At 41.4% G+C, this 21,334-nt stretch overlaps 1 protein-coding gene across 9 annotated transcripts in view; it reads right to left on the reverse strand.

Moving 5' to 3' along the window:
• Nucleotides 1-21,334, reverse strand: part of lepr (leptin receptor) — a 236,324-nt gene that overhangs the window by 132,855 nt on the left and 82,135 nt on the right. For all 9 annotated transcript variants that reach the window (XR_011888024.1, XR_011888022.1, XR_011888018.1 and 6 more), the window contains 4 exons: nt 20,690-20,843; nt 19,259-19,341; nt 11,472-11,688; nt 11,086-11,277 (listed from right to left, as the gene is read on the reverse strand). Coding sequence is in view for 1 of the 9 variants with exons in the window: in XM_072273875.1 (XP_072129976.1) it covers nt 11,086-11,277; nt 11,472-11,688; nt 19,259-19,341; nt 20,690-20,843 (646 nt within the window). In the remaining 8 variants the exon portion in view is untranslated. The remainder of the gene's footprint in view (nt 1-11,085; nt 11,278-11,471; nt 11,689-19,258; nt 19,342-20,689; nt 20,844-21,334) is intronic.

Genomic DNA, 21,334 nt, shown 5'->3' on the forward strand with positions numbered 1-21,334 from the left:
CCTGTTTCAGGTTCCTTCGCACCATCCGTATAAATGTGAGTATAATCACTATACTTTTCCATCACATGACAGTTAATTGCATTTACCAAATCTGTTTTATATCTTTCTTTCCTTTTTGCCTCTAACAAATGCCAGTCTATGTCAGGCCATACAAGCTTCCATGGAGCTACAACCGGATAAACTACTGAAGGACTTATCCTCAGATCAAACACTCCACATTCTTTCGCGATATCATTCCCTACCCAACTAAAGGTATCTCTCTGAAACCTCCCATTTTTCCAGCACTCCTGCAACACTCCTTTAGTAGGGTGAGAATCATTGTGCCCCTGCAAGTTAGCCCAGTAGTTTGCCATCAGTTGCATCCTTCTTAGTTCCAAAGGTATTATTCCCATTTCTACCTGTAGGGCTGACACTGGTGACGTTTTAAAAGCCCCACTACACACTCTCAAGGCCTGAGCCTGAATCACATCCAGTTTCCTTATAAGAGACCTAGCTGCTGATCCATATACTATATTTCCATAATCCAATACAGATCTTACTAAAGCCACATACATTCTCTTCAAAGCTGAACAACTTGCTCCCCATTCCCTACCAGTCAAACATCTCATCACATTTATTACTTTTTTACATTTCTCCTCAACTTTCCTGATATGGCCTGCCCATGTTAATCGTGAATCAAATATAACTCCCAGAAATTTAAATGATGCAACCCTTTCTAATTCAACCCCATACATCCTTAACTTCTTCCCTACCTCAACCCTTTTCCTGGTAAAAAATACAGTTTGAGTTTTATCTACTGAAAATCTACATCCCCAGTCATAACCCCACTCCACCACTTCATCAATTGCTTCTTGTAGTTTCCTGATTATATGGTCCATGTTCCTGCCTCTTTTCCACAAGGCCCCATCATCCGCAAACAGTGACCTACCTATATCCACTGGTACCTTTGTTAAGACATCATTGATCATAATCATGAAAAGTAATGGGCTAATCACACTACCTTGAGGTGTGCCATTTTCCACCATGTACTGTTTTGATAATTCTGATCCAATCCGAACTTGAATTTTTCTACCAAACAAAAAATCTTTAATCCAATTAAAAACTCTCCCACCAACCCCCATCTTGTGCAGTTTAATTAATAATCCTTCCTTCCACATCATATCATAGGCTTTTTCAATGTCAAAGAACACTGCCACTACTGACTCTCTATTTGCCTGGGCCTTCCTTATTTCAGTCTCTAACATAATCACTGAGTCCATGGAATTCATCTCGCTTTGCCTAATTTAAGAATGTATTACTGGGCTGTTAATGTGCGATACATGTCCTTTTGGTTATATTGGGTTGATAAGAACGATCGGCCAATTTGGGCAGACCTGGAATTGAAAGCTGTGAAACAGTTTTATTTAACCTCATTATTGGGAGTAGCTTTAATGATACAATTCGCTAAAGTTGCTAATTTAAACCTATACCCTGTGATTAAGCATTCTTTACAAATTTGGCTCCAGTTCCGCAATTTTTTTAATCTTAAAAACATTTAAACTTTGTAGTTTAATTTATCGAAATTACTTTTTTAAGCCTTCTTTGAGTGATCCAATTTCTTACAAAAATATTTAAGTAATTTTCCTTACATATTGGAGGCTGACCTGTTAGATACTATTATGAGTATGAACCCTTCGACAAAGGGTTCTATTGGAAGAATTTATAATTTATTATCACATTGGATAAGCCTCCTTTATTTAAGATTAAACAAGATTGGGAAAAGGAACTCAATTTAACTTTTATGATGGAGGATTGGACGCGGATTCTGAAGCTGGTTAACTCTTCTTCGATCTGTGGTAGTCATTCACTGATTCAATGAAAAATTGTATTTCATTAGCACTTGACGAAGGAGAGACTGTCTAAAATATTTCCTAATGTTGATAGTTATTGTGATAGATGTAAAACTGAGACAGCTACACTGACACACATGTTTTGGTCTTGTTCTGTACTGGAACAGTTCTGGAAGTCAGTTTTTTCGACAATTTCCAGAGCACTTAAAATTAATTTACAACCTAACAAATTAACTGTGCTTTTTGGAATAATTCCTCAAAATATCTATGGTATTTCTGTGTCTGACCAACATGTTATTGCATGTGTTACATTGATAGCTAGGAGGGCCAGTTTGTTGAAGTGGAAGGATACATCAGCTCCCACTTTGTCACAATGGTTCTCCCAAGTAATGCTATGTCTTAGTTTGGAGAAAATTAGAAGTCGAACCTTTGAACCTTTATTTGATTTTGAGTAAAGATGGGGTTCATTTGCTTGTTACTATCATTTGAGTTAATTGATAGATTTCCTCCATGATCTAATAGTAAATTTTTGGTATATTTTTTTCTTGCTGGCGGTTTGATGTTTATCGTTAGAAGCTTTTTGTGTGACACATGGCTCCGGGGTTGAGCACCTAATGGGGTTCCCCCCACTTTTTCTGCTTAGTAGAGTTTTTTTTTATTATCACCAAAATTTTTCAATCTTTAACTTAAAGTTTTTTTCTCCTTGAAACATTGTGTGTTGCTTACTTTGATGTACTCATGTTATTTTTGAATAATATAATAATAATAAAAATATTTGAAAAGAAAGAAATCATCTCTAGATTACTTATACCTAATACATGCTCAAGCAATGAGTGCTGGAGAGAGAACTTCCAGGTTTTTTTTTATCGATCCCGATCCGCGGTAACCTACGCAAATCCACCCGTATACTTTAAATAATCTCTAGATTACTTATAATACCTAATACAATGTAAATGCTATGTAAATAATTGTTATACTGTATTGTTTAGGGAATAATGACAAGGAAAAAAGGTCTAGGTCTGTACATGCTCAAGCAACGAGTCTGGTGTTGTGGTTCAGAAGAGAAGAGAGGTGAAGAGGACTGCAGTGGTGATAGGAGATTCCATAGCCAGAGCAGCATAGATAAGATTCTGCAATAGAGATACCCAGATGATGTGTTGCCACTGAGGTGCCGGAGTGAGGAGAGCTGTGGAGGTCCTGAAGGGAGATTTTAGGTAGCTAGGTAGTGTCATAGAGTCCTGGAGAAGTACAGCAGAAAACAGGCACTTCGGCCCATCTAGTCAATGAGAAACCATTTAAACTGCCTACTCCCATCAACTTGCAGCCGGACCATTGCCTTCCATATCCCTAATATCCGTGTATCTACCTCTTAAATGTTGAAATCGAGCTCGCATCCACCACTTGTGCTGGCAGTTCATTCCACACTCTCCTGATCCTCTGAGTAAAGAAGTTTCCCCTCATGTTCCCCTTACACTTCTCATCTTTCAACCTCTTCCATGATCTCTGGTTCAGATTTCCGTAAACTGGGATCTCTTCTTGGGAAAGGGACGGGTAACACCTGATCTCGAGGGTGACCAATATCCTTGTGGGCAGCTTTGCTCGAGCATTTCGGGAAGGTTCAAACTAATGTGGCAGGAACCAGAGTGATAGCACTGAGGATGATGCAGTTGGTTTACAAACAGAGGCATTGTGCAGTGAGATTGCTAACAAAGAGAGGCGGTTGATAGGGCAAAATGGAATTCAACAGGATGAGTTGCAATGTAAAAGGTGGACAAAATCAAAAAGGTGAATACAGGACTGAAGGTGTTATATTTGAATGCACACAGTATACGGAATAAGGTAGTTGAACTTGTAGCACAGTTACAGATTGGCATATATGACATTTTGGGCATCACTGAGTCATGGCTGAAAGAATATTACAGCTGGGAACTTAACGTACAAGAATACACATTGTATGTAAAGGTCAGGCAGGTAGACAGAGGGGTGGTGTGGTTCTGTGGTTAAAAATAAAATCAAATCATTAGAAAGGGGTGACATAGGGTCCGAAGGTGTTGAATCATTGTGGGTAGAGCTAAGGAACTGCAAGCATAAAAAGATCCTAATACAGTGCCTTTATAAAGTATTCACCTCCCCCGGCCCCCGAAAGTTTTCATGTTTTATTGTTTTGCAACACTGAATCACAGAGGATTTAATTTGGCTTTTTTAACACTGATCAACAGAAAAGACTCTTTCATGTCAAAGTGAAAACAAATTTCTACAAATTGGTCTAAATTTATAACAATTATTAAACTCAGAATCAACACACATCAAAGTTGCTGGTGAACGCAGCAGACCAGGCAGCATCTGTAGGAAGAGGTGCAGTTGACGTTTCAGGCCGAGACCCTTCGTCAGGACTAACTGAAGGAAGAGTGAGTAAGGGATTTGAAAGTTGGAGGGGGAGGGGGAGATCCAAAATGATAGGAGAAGACAGGAGGGGGAGGGATAGAGCCAAGAGCTGGACAGGTGATAGGCAAAAGGGATACAAGAGGATCATGGGACAGGAGGTCTGGGAAGGAAGACAAGGAGGGGGGGGAACCCAGAGGATGGGCAAGGGGTATATTCAGAGGGACAGAGGGAGAAAGAGGAGAGTGAGAGAAAGAATGTGTGTATAAAAATAAGTAACAGATGGGGTACGAGGGGGAGGTGGGGCCTAGCGGAAGTTAGAGAAGTCGATGTTCATGCCATCAGGTTGGAGGCTACCCAGACGGAATATAAGGTGTTGTTCCTCCAACCTGAGTGTGGCTTCATCTTTACAGTAGAGGAGGCCGTGGATAGACATGTCAGAATGGGAATGGGATGTGGAATTAAAATGTGTGGCCACTGGGAGATCCTGCTTTCTCTGGCGGACAGAGCATAGATGTTCAGCAAAGCGGTCTCCCAGTCTGCGTCGGGTCTCGCCAATATATAAAAGGCCACATCGGGAGCACCGGACTCAGTATATCACCCCAGTCGACTCACAGGTGAAGTGTTGCCTCACCTGGAAGGACTGTTTGGGGCCCTGAATGGTGGTAAGGGAGGAAGTGTAAGGGCATGCGTAGCACTTGTTCCACTTACACGGATAAGTGCCAGGAGGGAGATCAGTGGGGAGGGATGGGGGGGACGAATGGACAAGGGAGTTGTGTAGGGAGCGATCCCTGCGGAATGCAGAGAGGGGGGGGAGGGAAAGATGTGCTTAGTGGTGGGATCCCGTTGGAAGTGGCGGAAGTTACGGAGAATAATATGTTGGACCCGGAGGCTGGTGGGGTGGTAGATGAGGACCAGGGGAACCCTATTCCTAGTGGGGTGGCGGGAGGATGGAGTGAGAGCAGATGTACGTGAAATGGGGGAGATGCGTTTAAGAGCAGAGTTGATATTGGAGGAAGGGAAGCCCCTTTCTTTAAAAAATGAAGACATCTCCCTTGTCCTAGAATGAAAAGCCTCATCCTGAGAGCAGATGCGGTGGAGACGGAGGAATTGCGAGAAGGGGATGGCGTTTTTGCAAGAGACAGGGTGAGAAGAAGAATAGTCCAGATAGCTGTGAGAGTCAGTAGGCTTATAGTAGACATCAGTGGATAAGCTGTCTCCAGAGACAGAGACAGAAAGATCTAGAAAGGGGAGGGAAGTGTCGGAAATGGACCAGGTAAACTTGAGGGCAGGGTGAAAGTTGGAGGCAAAGTTAATAAAGTCAACAAGCTCTGCATGCGTGCAGGAAGCAGCGCCAATGCAGTCATCGATGTAGCGAAGGAAAAGTGGGGGACAGATACCAGAATAGGCACGGAACATAGACTGTTCCACAAACCCAACAAAAAGGCAGGCATAGCTAGGACCCATATGGGTGCCCATAGCTACACCTTTAGTTTGGAGGAAGTGGGAGGAGCCAAAGGAGAAATTATTAAGATTAAGGACTAATTCCGCTAGACGGAGCAGAGTGGTGGTAGAGGAAAACTGATTAGGTCTGGAATCCAAAAAGAAGCATAGAGCTTTGAGACCTTCCTGATGGGGGATGGAAGTATATAAGGACTGGAAACTCAGAATAATTGATTGCATTATTACTCATCCCCTTCAAGTCAGTATTTAGTAGATGCACTTTTGGCAGCAATTACAGCCTTGAGTCTGTGTGGATAGGTCTCTGTCAGCTTTGCATGTCTGGAACTGCAATTTTTCCCCATTCTTCTTTACAAAACTGCACAAGCTCCATCAGAATCCATGTTTGTGAGTGAACAGCCCTTTTCAAGTCCAGCCACAAATTCTCAGTTGGATTGAGGTCTGGACTCTGACTTGACCACTCCAGGATACTATCTTTGTTGTTTTTAAGCCATTCCCGTGTAGCTTTGGCTTTATGCTTGGGGTCATTGTCCTGCCGGAAAACAAATCTTCTCTCAAGTCGCAGTTCTCTTGCAGACTGTATCAGGTTTTCCTACAGGAATTCCCTGTATTTTGCTGCATTCATTTTACCGTCTACCTTCACAAGCCTTCCAGGGCCTGCTGCAGTGAAGCATCCCCACAGCATGATGCAGCCACCACCATGCTTCAGGGTAGGGATGGTGTGTTTTTGATGATGTACGGTGTTTGGCTTATGCGAAACATAGCATTTAGTTTGATGGCCGAAACGCTCAATTTTGGTTTCATCAGACCATAGAACCTTCTTCCATATGAATTCAGAGTCTCCCACATGCCTTCTGGCAAACTCTAGCTGAGATTTCACGTCAGTTTTTTTCAGCAGTGGCTTTCTCTTTGCCACTCTCCCATAAAGCTGTGACTTGTGAAACACTCGGGCTACAGATGTTGTATGTGCAGTCTCTCCTATCTCAGCCACTGAAGCCAGAGCTGTTATAAGTCTCCTGGTGGCCTCCCTGACTGGTCCCCTTCTTGCATGGTCACTCAGTGTTTGAGGATGGCCTGCTCTAGGCAGATTTACAGCTGTACCATATTCTTTCCATTTCTTGATGATTGACTTAATTGTACTCCAAGGGATATTCAGTGACTTGGGTATTTCCTTGTATCCATTTATTGTGCTTTTCAATAACATTTTCATGGAGTTGCTTGGAGTGTGCTGTTGTCTTCATGGTGTAGCTTTTGTCAGGATACTGACTCACCAGCAGTTGGACCTTCCAGATACAGGTGTATTTTTACTACAATCAATTCAAACGCCTTGACTGTACACAGGTCTCCAAAATCAGATCTCCATTTAACTAATTATGTGACTTCTAAAGCCAATTGGTTGCACCAGTGATGATTTGGTGTGTCATATTAAAAGGAGTGAATACACGTAATTATTTCATGCTTTATACTTGTATTTAAGGGTCAGGTCACTTGTCTGAGTGCTACTGGTACCATGTAACCCAGTACTACCTGTCGCATGGTCGGGTGGTCGGCGACTAAACCAGCTCCCCCACCAGGCTTGCCTGGTGAGGAGGGTGGCTAGACACCCTGCAGGATGAAAAACAAGACCTGTCAAAGGGCGGATGAACCCTCTCACAGGGTCGACAGCCATCTAGCAAACACGTGCCGTGAAGCGCAGTAAGGGCATCCCTTGCAGCAAAGCTTGGTCTGGCCTTTCACTGCAACAGAACTGCCCCCAGCCGTCTTGGACCCCACCATGCCGCTGGGTCCAGGAGGGGATGTCGAGAGGGTGGGTCTGGACCTGTGCAACCCCCTACTCACCTAAAATCCACTCACGCACATGCTGTTCCTTTCTGAGGAGTGGGGTAATTACCCCACTAACTGACTGAAAGAAACCATCATCATCCTATGGGGGGGGGAGGAGAGAGAGAGAGAGAGAGAGAGAGAGAGAGAGAGAGAGAGAGTGAGAGTGAGAGAAAGTGAGAGAGAGAGAGTGAGAGAGAGTGACAGAGAGAGAGTGAGTGAGAGTGAGAGAGAGAGTGAGAGAGAGAGTGAGAGAGAGTGAGTGAGAGAGAGAGAGAGTGAGTGAGAGAGAGAGTGTGAGAGAGAGAGAGTGAGAGTGAGAGGGAGAAAGAGACAGAGAGTGAGAGTGAGAGAGTGAGAGAGAGTGAGAGAGAGTGAGTGAGTGAGAGAGTGAGAGAAAGTGAGAGTGAGAGAGAGAGAGTGAGTGAGAGTGAGTGAGAGAGAGAGAGAGAGTGAGAGTGAGAGAGATTGAGTGAGTGAGAGAGTGAGAGTGTGAGAGAGAAAGTGAGAGAGAGTGAGTGAGAGAGAGTGAGAGAGTGAGTGAGTGAGAGAGAGAGAGTGAGTGAGAGAGAGAGAGAGAGAGTTAGAGAGATCTGCTTTCACTGACACAAAAGTCTTTTTCTGTTGACCAGTGTCAGAAAAGCCAAATTAAATCCACTGTGATTCAATGTTGTAAAATAATAAAACATGAAAATTTCCAGGGACCGGGGGATGAACACTTTTTATAGGCAGTGTATACATCCCAAAGAATAAAGAGTATTCTAAAGACAGGATGATGCAACCGTGGCTGACATGAGAAGTAAAGCAAACATAAGAGCCAAAGAGAGGGCTCATAATAGAGCAAACATTAGCGGGAAGTTAGAGGATTGGGAAACTTTTAAAAACCAACAGAAGGCAATGAAAAAAATCATAAATCATAAAGAATGAAATGATGGAATACGATGAAATAGCCAATAATATTAAAGAGAATACCAGAAGTTTTTCAGATGCGTAAAGTATAAAAGAGAGGTGAGAGTAGATATCAGACTGCTGGACAATGATGCTGGCGAAATAGTAATTGGGGACAAGGAAATGGTGGACGAACTGAATAAGTATTTTTCAGAAGGACTTCGACAGTTTAGGAGAATGTGCAAAGAAGTGGCAGATGGAATACTGTTTCAGGAAGTGCATGGTCATGCATTTTGTTAGAAGAAATAGAAGCACAGTCTATTTTCTACATGGAGAGAAAATTCAAAACTCTGAGGTACAACGTTACTTGGGAGTCCTCATGCAGGATTCTCTAAAGATTAATTTACAGGCTCAGTTGGTGATGAGGAGGGCAAATGTGGTGCTAGCGTTTATTTTGAGGAGACTAGAATATAAAGCAAGGACGTAATGTTGAAGCTTTATAAAGCACTGGTGAGGCCTCACTTGGAGTACTTTGAAGAGTTTTGGGCCCTTTATCTAAGAAAGGACGTGATGACATCGGAGAGGACTCAAAGGAGGTCCACGAAAATTATTCCAGGATTGAAAGGCTTATCATATAAGCAGTGTTTGATGGCTCTGGACCTCTACTCACCGGAATTCAGAAGAATGAAGGGTGACCTCATTGAAATCTATTGAATATTGAATGGCTTCAATAACGTGGATGTGGAGAGGATGTTTCCGATGGTGGGAGAGACCAAGACCAGAGGACACAGCTTCAGAATAGAGGGGAGGAATTTCTTTAGCCAGAGAGTGGTGAATCTGTGGAATTCGTTGCCATGGACGCGTGTGGGGGCTAAGCCAGAGGCACAGGTTGATAGATTCTTGATTAGTCAGGTCATGAAGGGTTACAGAGAGAAGGCAGGAGATTGGGGCTGAGAGGGAAAGTGGATCTGCCATGATGAAATGGTGTAGCAGACTTGATCGGCTAAGTGGCCTAATTCTGCTCCCATATCTTATAGACCAGAGAACAATGAAGTTCTGGAAGTTCCTGCTGTAAAGGGAGAGGCTGCAATCCATCAGTATACTCTATGAAAAATGTATTTGGATGTGAACTCAAAATGCTGAACTCTGTGGGGCTGTAGATCAAGAACTGAGAAAGGAATTTACTCCAAACAGCTCCTTTTTTAGTTGTTTTGAAACTCATAGTCCAACTACCCTGCTCCTGTGTTATAAACTTCAATGATTCTATGAACTACGGATGATCCCCAGACCACAACAGCATGAAGCAAATTTGCATTTTAGGCCCTTCACAGGTTTTGAATGACTGACTTATGGACACATTTACATACAAATGAGCTTTCATAGATATTACTAAATTCAACTGAGACCCAGTCTTGGGGAAAAAATGCTGTTGATATGGAACCTCTCCACAGTAATCATACACCATTGTCTTTTGAGAACACAAGCTGAAACCCATGAAAACTAACCACTGAGCATGGGACATCCCGGTTCTGTACTATTCATTATAACTAGGCAGCACAAGACAATTTATGCTCATGTTATTGACCCTCATTAACACTGCTCTTTGCAACACAGTGAAGATATGGTTACTGCATTGAGAGAGTTTGTGTATTTTTCAACTTATGTATATCTGTGATAATTGAACCCACTTGTAACCCAGTGACGGCCTGTATCCTTATAAGGGGAGGAGAAGATGGCGATGCGATGCACCACGCGCTGCCGCTCCATATGATGTCATATTTGTGAAGTAGGATGCCATGCACAATCCTGATTTGATGGAGACAGATGTGAAGAAGCACGGAGGAACATCTGGAGAAACTTCTGAAATGCCTGTTTCGCTGCTGCTGCTACTGTGCGATCGTGAATCTCCGGGGGGCGGGGGGGAAGGCCCGAAATCCTCAGCTTTGCCTATTTTTGCCTATTGCCTGTTGCTGGGGCTGGGGTCAAAGCGCTCGGCAGAGATGGTACTCGGTGCTTGGTGTCGGAGGGCTGGTCGGAGGCTCAAAGTTTTCGGATGGACTCAGAGTTGGACTGTGGTTGGGATGCTTCCAGGATGTTGCATCGGCAAGTTTGGGCCGCTGGAAGCTCATGGAAGGGAGTTTCTCCCTTCAACCGTCTGCATGAGATGATGGGACTTTCAAGAGACTTTAGACTTTTTTTTACGTGCCCATGGTCTGTTCTTCATCAAGTTACGGTATTGCTTTGCACTGTTGTAACTATATGTTATAATTATGTGGTTTTTGTCAGTGTTTTTAGTCTTGGTTTGTCTTGTGTTTCTGTGATATCATTCTGGAGGAACAAATTGCATCATTTCTTAATGCATGCATTACTAAATGACAATAAAAGAGGACTGTGTGTCCTCATAATCTAATCTAAATTTATATTCAATATTAGACCTAATTGTCCTTCAAGTAGAATATCAAACTAAACTTGTGACCATTCCATTACCACTGACCCGACAGAACTGTACAAAAGCATAATTCCCAGACATTCATACTGTACCTTTATTCCTAATCAAAATACCAGTGTGTGTGTTTACGGTGAAAACGGCTTAGTTATTTATACCCTGTGGAAAAGGCTCCATCCCTTCTGATAAGGCACATATTTGGAAGTCTTGCAACATAATAATTCCCAGTTTTGTTTTAAATTACATAACTGAACCTACCATGAATGTAGATGCTTGTAAGGTTCTCAGAGGCCCTTATCCACTTTAAGTTCTTCACACGGTTATTTGCCAGGCTTTTCCATTCTATCACAAAAGACGTTGGCTGGCAATTAAGAGGAAGCACTCTCCAAAAAACAGCTACACAACTGTTGTTTATTACGGAGGCATGAAGTGAATGAAGAACAGTCTCGGCTGTGATTCAAAATAAGTGTTTTAAATAAAATATGAGAATATCAATGAATACAAAGCTTTCATAACCCATTTGAGCATTCCAATTAACAAATCTATTCATAACTTCCTTGTAATCTAATTTTGCACAGAATTCCTGTTATGTTCTGCAAACAAAACCAAGAAGCACAGAGTGAACTGCAGTATATTGAACCAACCTTTGCTGTTGTCCTTTGACAAGATTAATTTAAAATTCCTTCTGGAAGAACCAATAGAATTGATAGCAATCACAGAGACACTTTTAATTTCATTTGTCAGAGGAAAGCTGTAACTTGTAACATCTCCAACACGTTTCAACCACGTAATGTTTTCTTTTGATTGATATTTCAATGTATAATCCTTCACAGTGCACATGGCTTCACCTTTTGTCAGAGGCTGTATTGAAGAGAAAAAAAAAATCTCATTTTGTTACTATAATGACTTCAGGTTCATATTCTATTGATTTTCTTTGTAAATACAATTGCAATACCAAATAAGTTGGGCAGAATATCACTTAAATCTAACAAGATGGTTCATTCATGGAAATTAATCAAACCTACATTTTACAAAGCATCATCATTTACCCAACGGTGATAAATTAGGACATAGAATGGTACAGCATGTGAACAAGCACTTCAGCCAACGATGTGCTCTCTTGACCAAAGAGATGGCATTGAGAGACCAGGTGAGATCGTCCACCATGTACACTCCCAGAAACTTTGTGCTCCTAACTGCCCACATGGATGAGCCATTTATGTGCAGTAAGAACAGGTCAGCCTGCACCTTCCTGAAGTCCACAATCACCTCTTTAGTCTTGTCCACACTGTGCTCGAATGACTCTACATCCTCCCTGTACACTGTCTTGTTGTCATTGTTGATGAGGCCAACCATTGTTGTGCCTTCAGCAAACCTGCTTACTCAGTTTGAACTGGATCCATCAGTGCAGCCATGCATCAGTAGCAGGCTGAGCCCACAGCCACGAGGGGTGCCAGTGCTCAGCATGATGGAGCTACAGACGTTGCTGCCAATGCGGGCTGGCTGTGGTGTTTCTGTCAAGTAGTCCAAGATCCAGTTACAGAGAAAGGTAGTGAGACCCAATCAGTACAGTTTATCCACCAGCCTCTGAAGAATGATCGTATTAAACACTGAGCTGAAATCGATAAACAGCACTCTGGTGTATGAGGCACCGTTTTCCAGGTGGGACAGGCTGGAGTGGAGAGCAGAGGCTGTGGCATTATCAGTGGGCTGATTTGACTGATAAATGATTTTGAAACTAGAAAGGACTGGAATTATTCTCCACAACTTCCACCGTCTTCAATGGGATTCTACCACCAAGTACATCTTTTCCTCTTCCCCACCCCAAAATCACTCTGCATTTCTGCAGGGTGATTGCCTTGTCCATACATCCCTCTCCACTGATCTCCCTGCAAGCAGAAGTTGTTCCACATCTGCCCATTCTCATCCTCCCTCACATCCATTTAGGGGTCCAAGCAGTCCTTCCAGGTGAAGGAACACTGCAAATTGAGTCTGTGGGGGTCATCTACTGTTTCCAGTATTTCCAACGTAGCCTTCTCTGCAATGGTGAGACCTGGCGTACATTGGGGAACCACTATGTCGAACACCTTCACTCCATCTGCAACAGGCTGGCTTTCCCAGTAGCCAAGCATTTTAATTCCCCTCCTCATTCCCATTCTGACATGTCAGTCCATGGCCTCCACTACTGCCAGGATTAGTCCACGCTTAGGTTGGAGGAACAAATTCCATCCAGGCAGCCTCCAACCTGATGGCATGAATATTGATTTCTCTAACTTCCAATTATTTCTCCCCTCCCTTTTCTCTTTTTCCATTCCCCATTCTGGATCCCCTCTTACACTTTCTCTAATCCTCATCTGCCTATCACGTGCCTCTGGTGCCCCTCCTCCTTTCCTTTCTCCCATGAGGCACTGTCCTCTCCCATCAGATTTCTCCTTTAGTCTTTTCCATCTATCATCTCCCAGCTCCTCACTTCATGCCTCAGCCACCTACCTTCCCCCTCACAGGCTTCACCTACCACCTATCAGATTGCACTCATTCCACTCTCCCATCTTCTTATATTGGCTTCTTCCCCCTTCCTTTCCAGTCCCAGTGAAGAGTCTCTGCCTGAAATGTCAACTGTGTATTCCTCTTCATCGATGCTGCCTGACCTGCTGAGCTCCTCCAGCATTTTATCTTACTTTATCTCTCTGCTCTCTTCTCGTTACTAGGAAGGGGAAGAAGGTACAGTAGCCTGAAGACTCTGACTCACAAACAACTTCTCCCCCTCTGCCATCAGGTTTCTGAACATGGCCACGAAACCTATGAGCACTACTTCAATATTCCGCCTTTTGTGCTATATATTTCTTTTTGTAACCTATAGTATTGGTATATCTTTGTACTGTACTGCTGCAAAACAACAAGTTTTATGACATATAAATCCAGTGGTAATAAACGTGATTCCCATTCTATGCCTCTCAATTTTATAAACTGCTATCAGTCTTCCCTCAGCCTTTACCACTCCAGAGAAAACATCCCAAGCATGCCCATCCTTTGCTTATAGCACATGCCCACTAACCAGGGCAGAACTCTGCTAAACTTCTACTATATCCTCTCCTCAGGCTCCACATCCTTGCAGTAACGCAGTGAATGCAACATTCCAGGTGCAGCCTAACCAGAATTTTATAAAGCTGCAACATAACATCCTGATTCTTGAACTCATTGCCTCAGCCAATGAAAAGGCAAACATGGTATGTGCTTTCGTTACCACAACATTGACTTGTGCAGCCATTTTCAGGGAGCTATGGGTAGAGACTTCCAAAATCCCTCTGTAACCCTCTGATGCTATTAAGGTTGCTGCCATTAACCACATCCTTCCCCATATAGTCGATCTGCCAAAGTACAACATCTCACACTTGCCGTGATTAATCTCTGTATGCCATTTCACCTGGCCAGACGCATTTCTCAACACTAGATCCAGGTACAGCTCCTGCTCTAGTTCTATAATCCACATACTGTACCATTTGAGGAAGCTCTCCTGGTTACCCCCAATAAATACCGCATCTAACCTTTTTGCACTAAAGAGATCGAACCCTGTTTTGGGGAAGCTGAAGTCACCCAATATGAAAAACCTGTTGTTTTTGTACTTTTCCCTAATCTGCCTGCATATCTGTTCCGCCATCTATTGGCAGCTATTGGGGAGCGGAGAGTGGATCCATAGTATAATCCTGTCGAAGGAATTGCACTTTCTTGCAATGAAGGAAGTCATTTGGTCACCATCAAAAATTTGTTTCCTTAACAAATTATCCCCCATGCCAAATGTCTGAATCTGGATCAGACTATTTACAGTCTTCATCATATCTGACCCTGAGCAGAAATACAAGTCTCCATTCTTATCACCATCAAGTCGATAATGTATATAAATTGAAAAATACACAATCTCTCAATGTAATAACCAAACATTCCCAGTGTTGTAAAGGGTGGTGTTAATGAACATCAATTAATATTAGTATTTGCTGTCTTCCACTGCCTTGTTATAATGGTACAGAATCAGGATGCCCACGCTCATTGGCTGGTTTTCATGGGTTTGTAGATTGTTTAATAATTGTTTATTAAATTATTGCATAAGTATCAATAGAAGCAATTGTCATCTTATTATAAACCACTTCTGCCTTGGGCTGCCTGGTATCAAAACACTCTGCCTCATTTAATCCACCTTTTGTCTGGCCCTCTCTTTCCTATTTCCTCATAAATTTGAGAATATTCAAAAGCTGCTCACATGCTACCTTACGAAAAGTTCCTTCCACATACCACTGGTTTATACTGGTACCTAATTAAACCAGCCTCTAATTTTAAAATTTTTATCCTTGTTTTTAAAATCATGTTGACACTTTCCCTAAACTTTGTAACTCTCATTCCTCCAATTCCTGGCCATCCCGGAATATATTCACTCCACCATTAGCAGCCTTATGTTTATGAAGCAAGGTACCGACTTCTCCAGCCCTCTTTTTCTTTAAACAGCTCAAGACTAATTTCTTTGACCAACATTTTGATCAACTGCACTAATGTTCCTTACATGGTTCACTATCAGATTGTATTTGGTAATAATCCTGTGAAATACGTAGAATTTCTTTGCTATGGTAAATGCACTACATAAACAGAAATGTGTAGATGGTTTTACTTGTAATTTTTATCTTTCTATTTGAGCTCTTCCTGTATCATTAATCTATATTTCTTAATTTTAATTCACATTCGTATTGCTCAAGCATGCATCAGTTCATAAAAGTGTGTGTGTGTGTTCGTTCATTTTAGTTAAAATCAATTTGAACTGCAGCAATTCATTTCAAGATGTCAAACTCCAACAACTCACACGGTCAGTATTACTTTTATTAGCACAGAATGGTCTTCTTTGTCAGTCTTTGACTATTTATGCAGTTTTTCAAATAATTCTACTGTACAGTATTTCTTTTTCCTGTAAATGCCTGCAAGAAAATGAATCTTATGGTTGTACATGGTAACATAAGCGTACTTTGATAATAAACTTACTTTGAACTATGTGAAGCTATTTAAATTGAAATGGTGTGATTAATTTAAAGATGTATTACTAGCAAAAACAAATTACCTAATGCCTGTTAGATAGGTAAATAATCATTCCTACAGTCCTGATCAAAAAGCTACCGAACCTGGGTCTCTGTACCTCCCTCTGCAATTGGACCCTCAGCTTCTTAACTGGAAGACCACAATCTGTGTTGACTGGTAATAACATCTCTTCCTCACTGATGATCAATACGGACGCACCTCAGGGGTGTCAGCTTAGTCTATTGCTCTACTATCTCTGTTCCCATGACTGTGTGGCTAGGCATAGCTCATATGCCATCTATAAATTTGCTGATGATACAACCATTGTTGGCAGAATCTCAGATGGAGATGAGAGGGGGTACAGGAGCGAGATATACCAGCTAGGTGTGGTGGCGTAGTAACAACCTTGCACTCAATGTCAGTAAGACCAAAGAGCTGATGGTGGATCTCAGAAAGGGTAAGAGGGAATATGAACCAATTGTCATAGAGGGATCGGAAGTAAAGAAAGTGGGCCATTTCAAGTTCCTAGGTGTCAAGATCTCTGAGGATATGACCTGGCCCCAACATATTGATGCAGCTATAAAGAAGGCAAGACAGCATCTGTAATTCATAAGGAGTTTGAGCAGATTTGGTTTGTCACCTACAACTACAACTGTCGAAAACTTCTACAGAAGTACTGTGAAAAGCATTCTGACAGGCTGCATCACCAACTCACCGTCTGGAATGGGGGGGGCACTGCACAGGGGCATAAGTACAGAATTAGTCAGCTCCATCAGAGGTACTAGTCTCCATATCTTCAAGATATCTTCAATGAGCGGTGCCTCAGAAAGTCGACATCTATTACAGTATTAAGGACCCGCATCACCCAGGACATGCCCTCTTCTCATTGATACCATCAGGAGGGAGGTACAGAAGCATGAAGGCACACACTCAGCAATTCAGGAACAGCTTCTTCCCCTCTGTCATCCAATTTCTGAATGGACATTGAACCCATGAACACTACCTCACTTTTTTCTGTTTTTGCACTATTTTTAATTTAACTATTCAATATACATATATATTCTTAATGTAATTTGTTTATTTATTATTTTTTTTATATTATCATGCAGTGCATTGTACTTCTGCCACTGAGTTAACAAATTTGACGACATATGCCGGTGATATTAAACCTAATTCTGAATCTAAACCACCTCTTCTCATCTGCATCTGCATCTGTTCATGTCATGTTAATTTGAACAGATTGAACTGTGAATTTTACTCCTTGAAACCATGCAGAGTACTATCCAAAAGCCAACATGAACGAACCTGAGAAACAATGGATCAAAATAATGCATCCCTTCCCTAGTGCCTTCCACCATTCAGCCCATCGAAACTATGCCAATTTCAGGGCATTCCCATCTGTGCCATCTCCCAACGAAATTCCCTATAATTTATTTTCTCTCACACTCTCATCAGCATCCCACTAATTCTCCTGCCACCTACACTGTGGGTAATTACCAGGGCCAATTACCCTATCTGTGTATCTTTTGTCACGTGCAAGGAAATTGGAGGCCTGTGGGAAATCCAGAATTACAGCAAAGCACAGCATTGAACACAGGTCTCAAGTGTGTGAAGCAGCAGCTCCACTAACTATGCCTGCTGCATAGTGCCCCACTGTCCTAAAAGACTCCATGTCATCTATCGTAGCTCCATTTTTGCCAGGATCACAGAGTCCACTTTCTCAACCAAAGACCACTTGATCAGCAACTCATTTTAAAAACTTCTCACAATAAATGCCAAGTTCTTTCTAACTAAGCAAAGATTGTACATTTACATTTTCTATTTCTCCCATTCTAATCACAAGTGAGATTTCTGGATTTCACAGGTAGGCAACAGGCACTTCCTGAAAATTCTGAACTATTGGAAGAAGTTGGCTTTAAAAACTAGTTATTTCCCAAAGTGAGTTTTCCCAAACGTTTTCAAAAATTACAACAGATGCTCCAAATTACTCCAAATACTCAGCTATTCAAATGTGAGCAAGTAAGATACAGACATCTGACCATTTTCTGTTGTGTATAAGCAAAGAAAAATACAAACTCATGTGCCTGGGAATTCCTCCTCCAGCTGGTGACAGAAAGTCCACTGTGAAATCGTATCAGTACACCGGAGGCACAGGAGACTGCAGATGCTGAAATCTGGAGCAGCACACAAAGAACCTGGATGCACCCATACCCTGCCAATTCTGGCTCCATCCCTTCCTTCCACCTTTTTATACTTTTCCTCTCTTGCTTACAATCCAGATGAAGGGTCTCAACCGCTTTCTTCCCAAACCTTCAGAGTTCCTCCAATGCTTAGTGTGTTGTTTTACATCAGTATAGCATCATGAAATTCATTACATGGAATGTTATGTTGAAGTTGTTTAAGACATTGATGAGGCCTAATTTGGAGTATTGTGTTCCATTTTGGTCACCTACATACAGGATATATGCAAATAAGGTTGAAAGAGAACGGAGAAAGTTTACAAGATGTTGCCGGGTCTTGAGGACCTGAGCTATAAGGAAAGATTAAATAGATTAGCACTTTATTCACTGGAACTTAGAAGACTGAGAGGAGATTTGATAGAGGTGTACAAAATTCTGAGGGGTATAGATAGGGCAAATGCAAGCGGGCTATTTCTGCTGAGGTTGGATGGGACTACAACTAGTTGGATGGGTTAAGGGTGAAAGGTGAAAAGTTTAAGGGGAACTTGAGGGGAAACTTCTTCACTCCGACGGTCATGAGAATGTGGAATAAGCTGCTAGCACAAACGGTGCATGCAAGCATAATTTCAATGTTTAAGAGAAGTTTGGACAGGTACATCAATGGGAAGGATATGGAGGACTATGGTCCTGGTGCAGGTTGATTGGAGTAGGCAGTTTAGATGGATTGCATAGACTAGATGGGCTGAAGGGCCTGCTTCTGTGCTGTACTTTTCTTTTACTCTACGATATCGAAATCGTGGTACAGAAATCTTATTTTAATATTAAATTCAGGATTAACGTATGCATAGTGTTGGTTTTTATGCATGTTTACAACATATGTTTCCACTTTTTTGCCTGTTCTTTTTCTATCTTGTTAAGCCAAAAGTGCATATTTAAACAAGATCCAGAGCACACAAAGAAAAGAATTTGAGAAGTGGCAGATGTCTCATAACATGACCTAGGCCAGATTATCCACTTCTTTATCTAAATTGCCTGAAGCACACTAAAGGACTTCTTAAAAACTGGATTGAGAGAAGCAGTTTAGTGAGATGGAATACAGTGAATTAGCTAACCAAGGCACCATCTGCTGCTACACACTGCACGATCAGCAAGTATTTAGCTCATTAAAAAACTATTTTGAAAATAAATTTCTTTACCTTCCACATCAGAGTGATATTTGACTGCTTGGTCAAGGGATCACTATCAATAAATCGCCAAAAGTCAGGCCCTGTGGTTGGTTCTGCAGAAGAAAATGTTAAAAAAGTATTCACATTTTTAATATAGAATACAAGTAATTCTAAAAATATGATATTATCCAACTGCTTGAACTATAGACATTTAATAAAGAAAAGCAGCAAATCTAACAAGCACAGGAAACATTAATTAGTCAGCACTATCAGCCCAAAAGAGAGAGAGATTAATACCTCAGGTGCATTGCTGCAGTAACACAGAACAATTTTGTAATTATGCCAAATGCCAAACATATAGCTATATGTACAGTAGTAATCACAGACGGTAGGCTGCTTTACTACTCATTCCACAAGACTGCTATAGCACAATATGAATCATAGACAATTTGACAAAAATTCTCTTTGGGTTTAAGGGCTTTATGCCAGTGCCTCAACCTGGAAAAATCACAGCACTCGTTACTATTATTACATTAAATTCATTACATATTGGGTGCACACTCAGAATTCCAGCTAGAGCACTAAATGTTTCAGCAATAACTTGCTACTAAAATTGAGTAGGAAAAAATTCCACAGTTCATTTGAGATTAGGTGCTAAGAACAGTTGCTTTAGTCTGCTATAAATGCAGAAAACTTAGATGTTGGCAATGGGTGTACATGAGGGAAAACTCCCAAATCCCTGCCCAAGAGTCTTCCAAATTAACAATCAAGAATATTTTAATCTAGTTACAAACTGCTGCAAAAGTCATTACTTTGTAAAGTGTCACTTTGATAAACAATTTGAAAAAATTTGAAGTGATTTATCATTACTTTTGTTTTGCACATTGAATAATTTCTAATAGAATGACTTTTACAGTTGTCACCCCCGCCAAATAACTGTATTTACGCAAAACAAATTTGTACTGAATGCTCAAAAATAAAACATGTATTTTATACAGTTCTTGTTTCATAACCATGTTCTAACCTTTCAGGTGTGAATATCAGCATGTTACCCTTCAAAGGAAATTGCCCGCTGTTCTTTATTAGGACTTTTTGGCACTAATTGGGAAATTGGGAAAAGCTCCACCTATTGAAGTGTTTGGGATTGTGACCAGCAATGAAACCAAGTAAAACCATAATCTTCTGCCACTGTTCAGTACAGTTAAGAGACCTGTAGTTGTGCCCAAAGATGAGGCACAAGTGTGAACCAGAGATGGGACAGCATAAAAGAAGGAGGAAGCAAAAATGGAAGTAAGAAAATGCATAAGTAATCTGAAGAACATCGTTTGTAAAAACATCTTGTTGAAGTTAAATGACATTGATACACCAAATATAACCTTATGACCTTAATCTATTTTTCACAGAATTATTTGAGGAACTTTATTGGTTATTTATTAGTCTAAAGCTAGACAAAAAAATTACCCTGGATGTCTGCAAGATTTGTATTCACTAAACTGCTCCATTCGCTTTGGTATCCAGGTCCTTCAAACCTCATACAGCGTACACGGACAACATATATCGCACAAGGATCAGCTACTTCAGTGATGATAAATGTCTCATTGACAGCAAATAAAGTCTGCAAAGAGAAACAGCAATAATAAGAATTGCACAAGCAATCAGAAAAGAAATGTATTTCATCATTTACTCTAGTAAACAATGGGAAGAACAGAGATGCATAAGGGTCTTAGCAGACATTGACAGGTATCAGAAGGCTCCAGATATATCCCATTGTCAGTGATGACAGGGTCCAACATGCACAGTTAATGACAAAGGTGAAGCATTCACAACCGTGTTCAGTCAAAAATGTCAGCTAATGACTCATTCGCCTTTGTCCCCTGATCTTCACCAGCATAGAAGCCAGCCTCCAACCAGTTCAATGCACTCCTCGTGATATCAAGAAACAGATATGAGCACAGGGTGCAGCCAAGGCTGTTGGACCACAAAACCTCACATCTGATTATGTGATGAAAGGAAGGTCATGACAGAAGCAGATCATAAGTTAACTTAATATTCTGAACAACAAAGACTTTGTCCTTCCATACTCAAGAACACTTCTTCAGAAAACAG

The sequence above is a fragment of the Mobula birostris genome, chromosome 12, assembly GCF_030028105.1.
Source record: "Mobula birostris isolate sMobBir1 chromosome 12, sMobBir1.hap1, whole genome shotgun sequence".
Lineage (NCBI taxonomy): Eukaryota > Metazoa > Chordata > Chondrichthyes > Myliobatiformes > Myliobatidae > Mobula > Mobula birostris.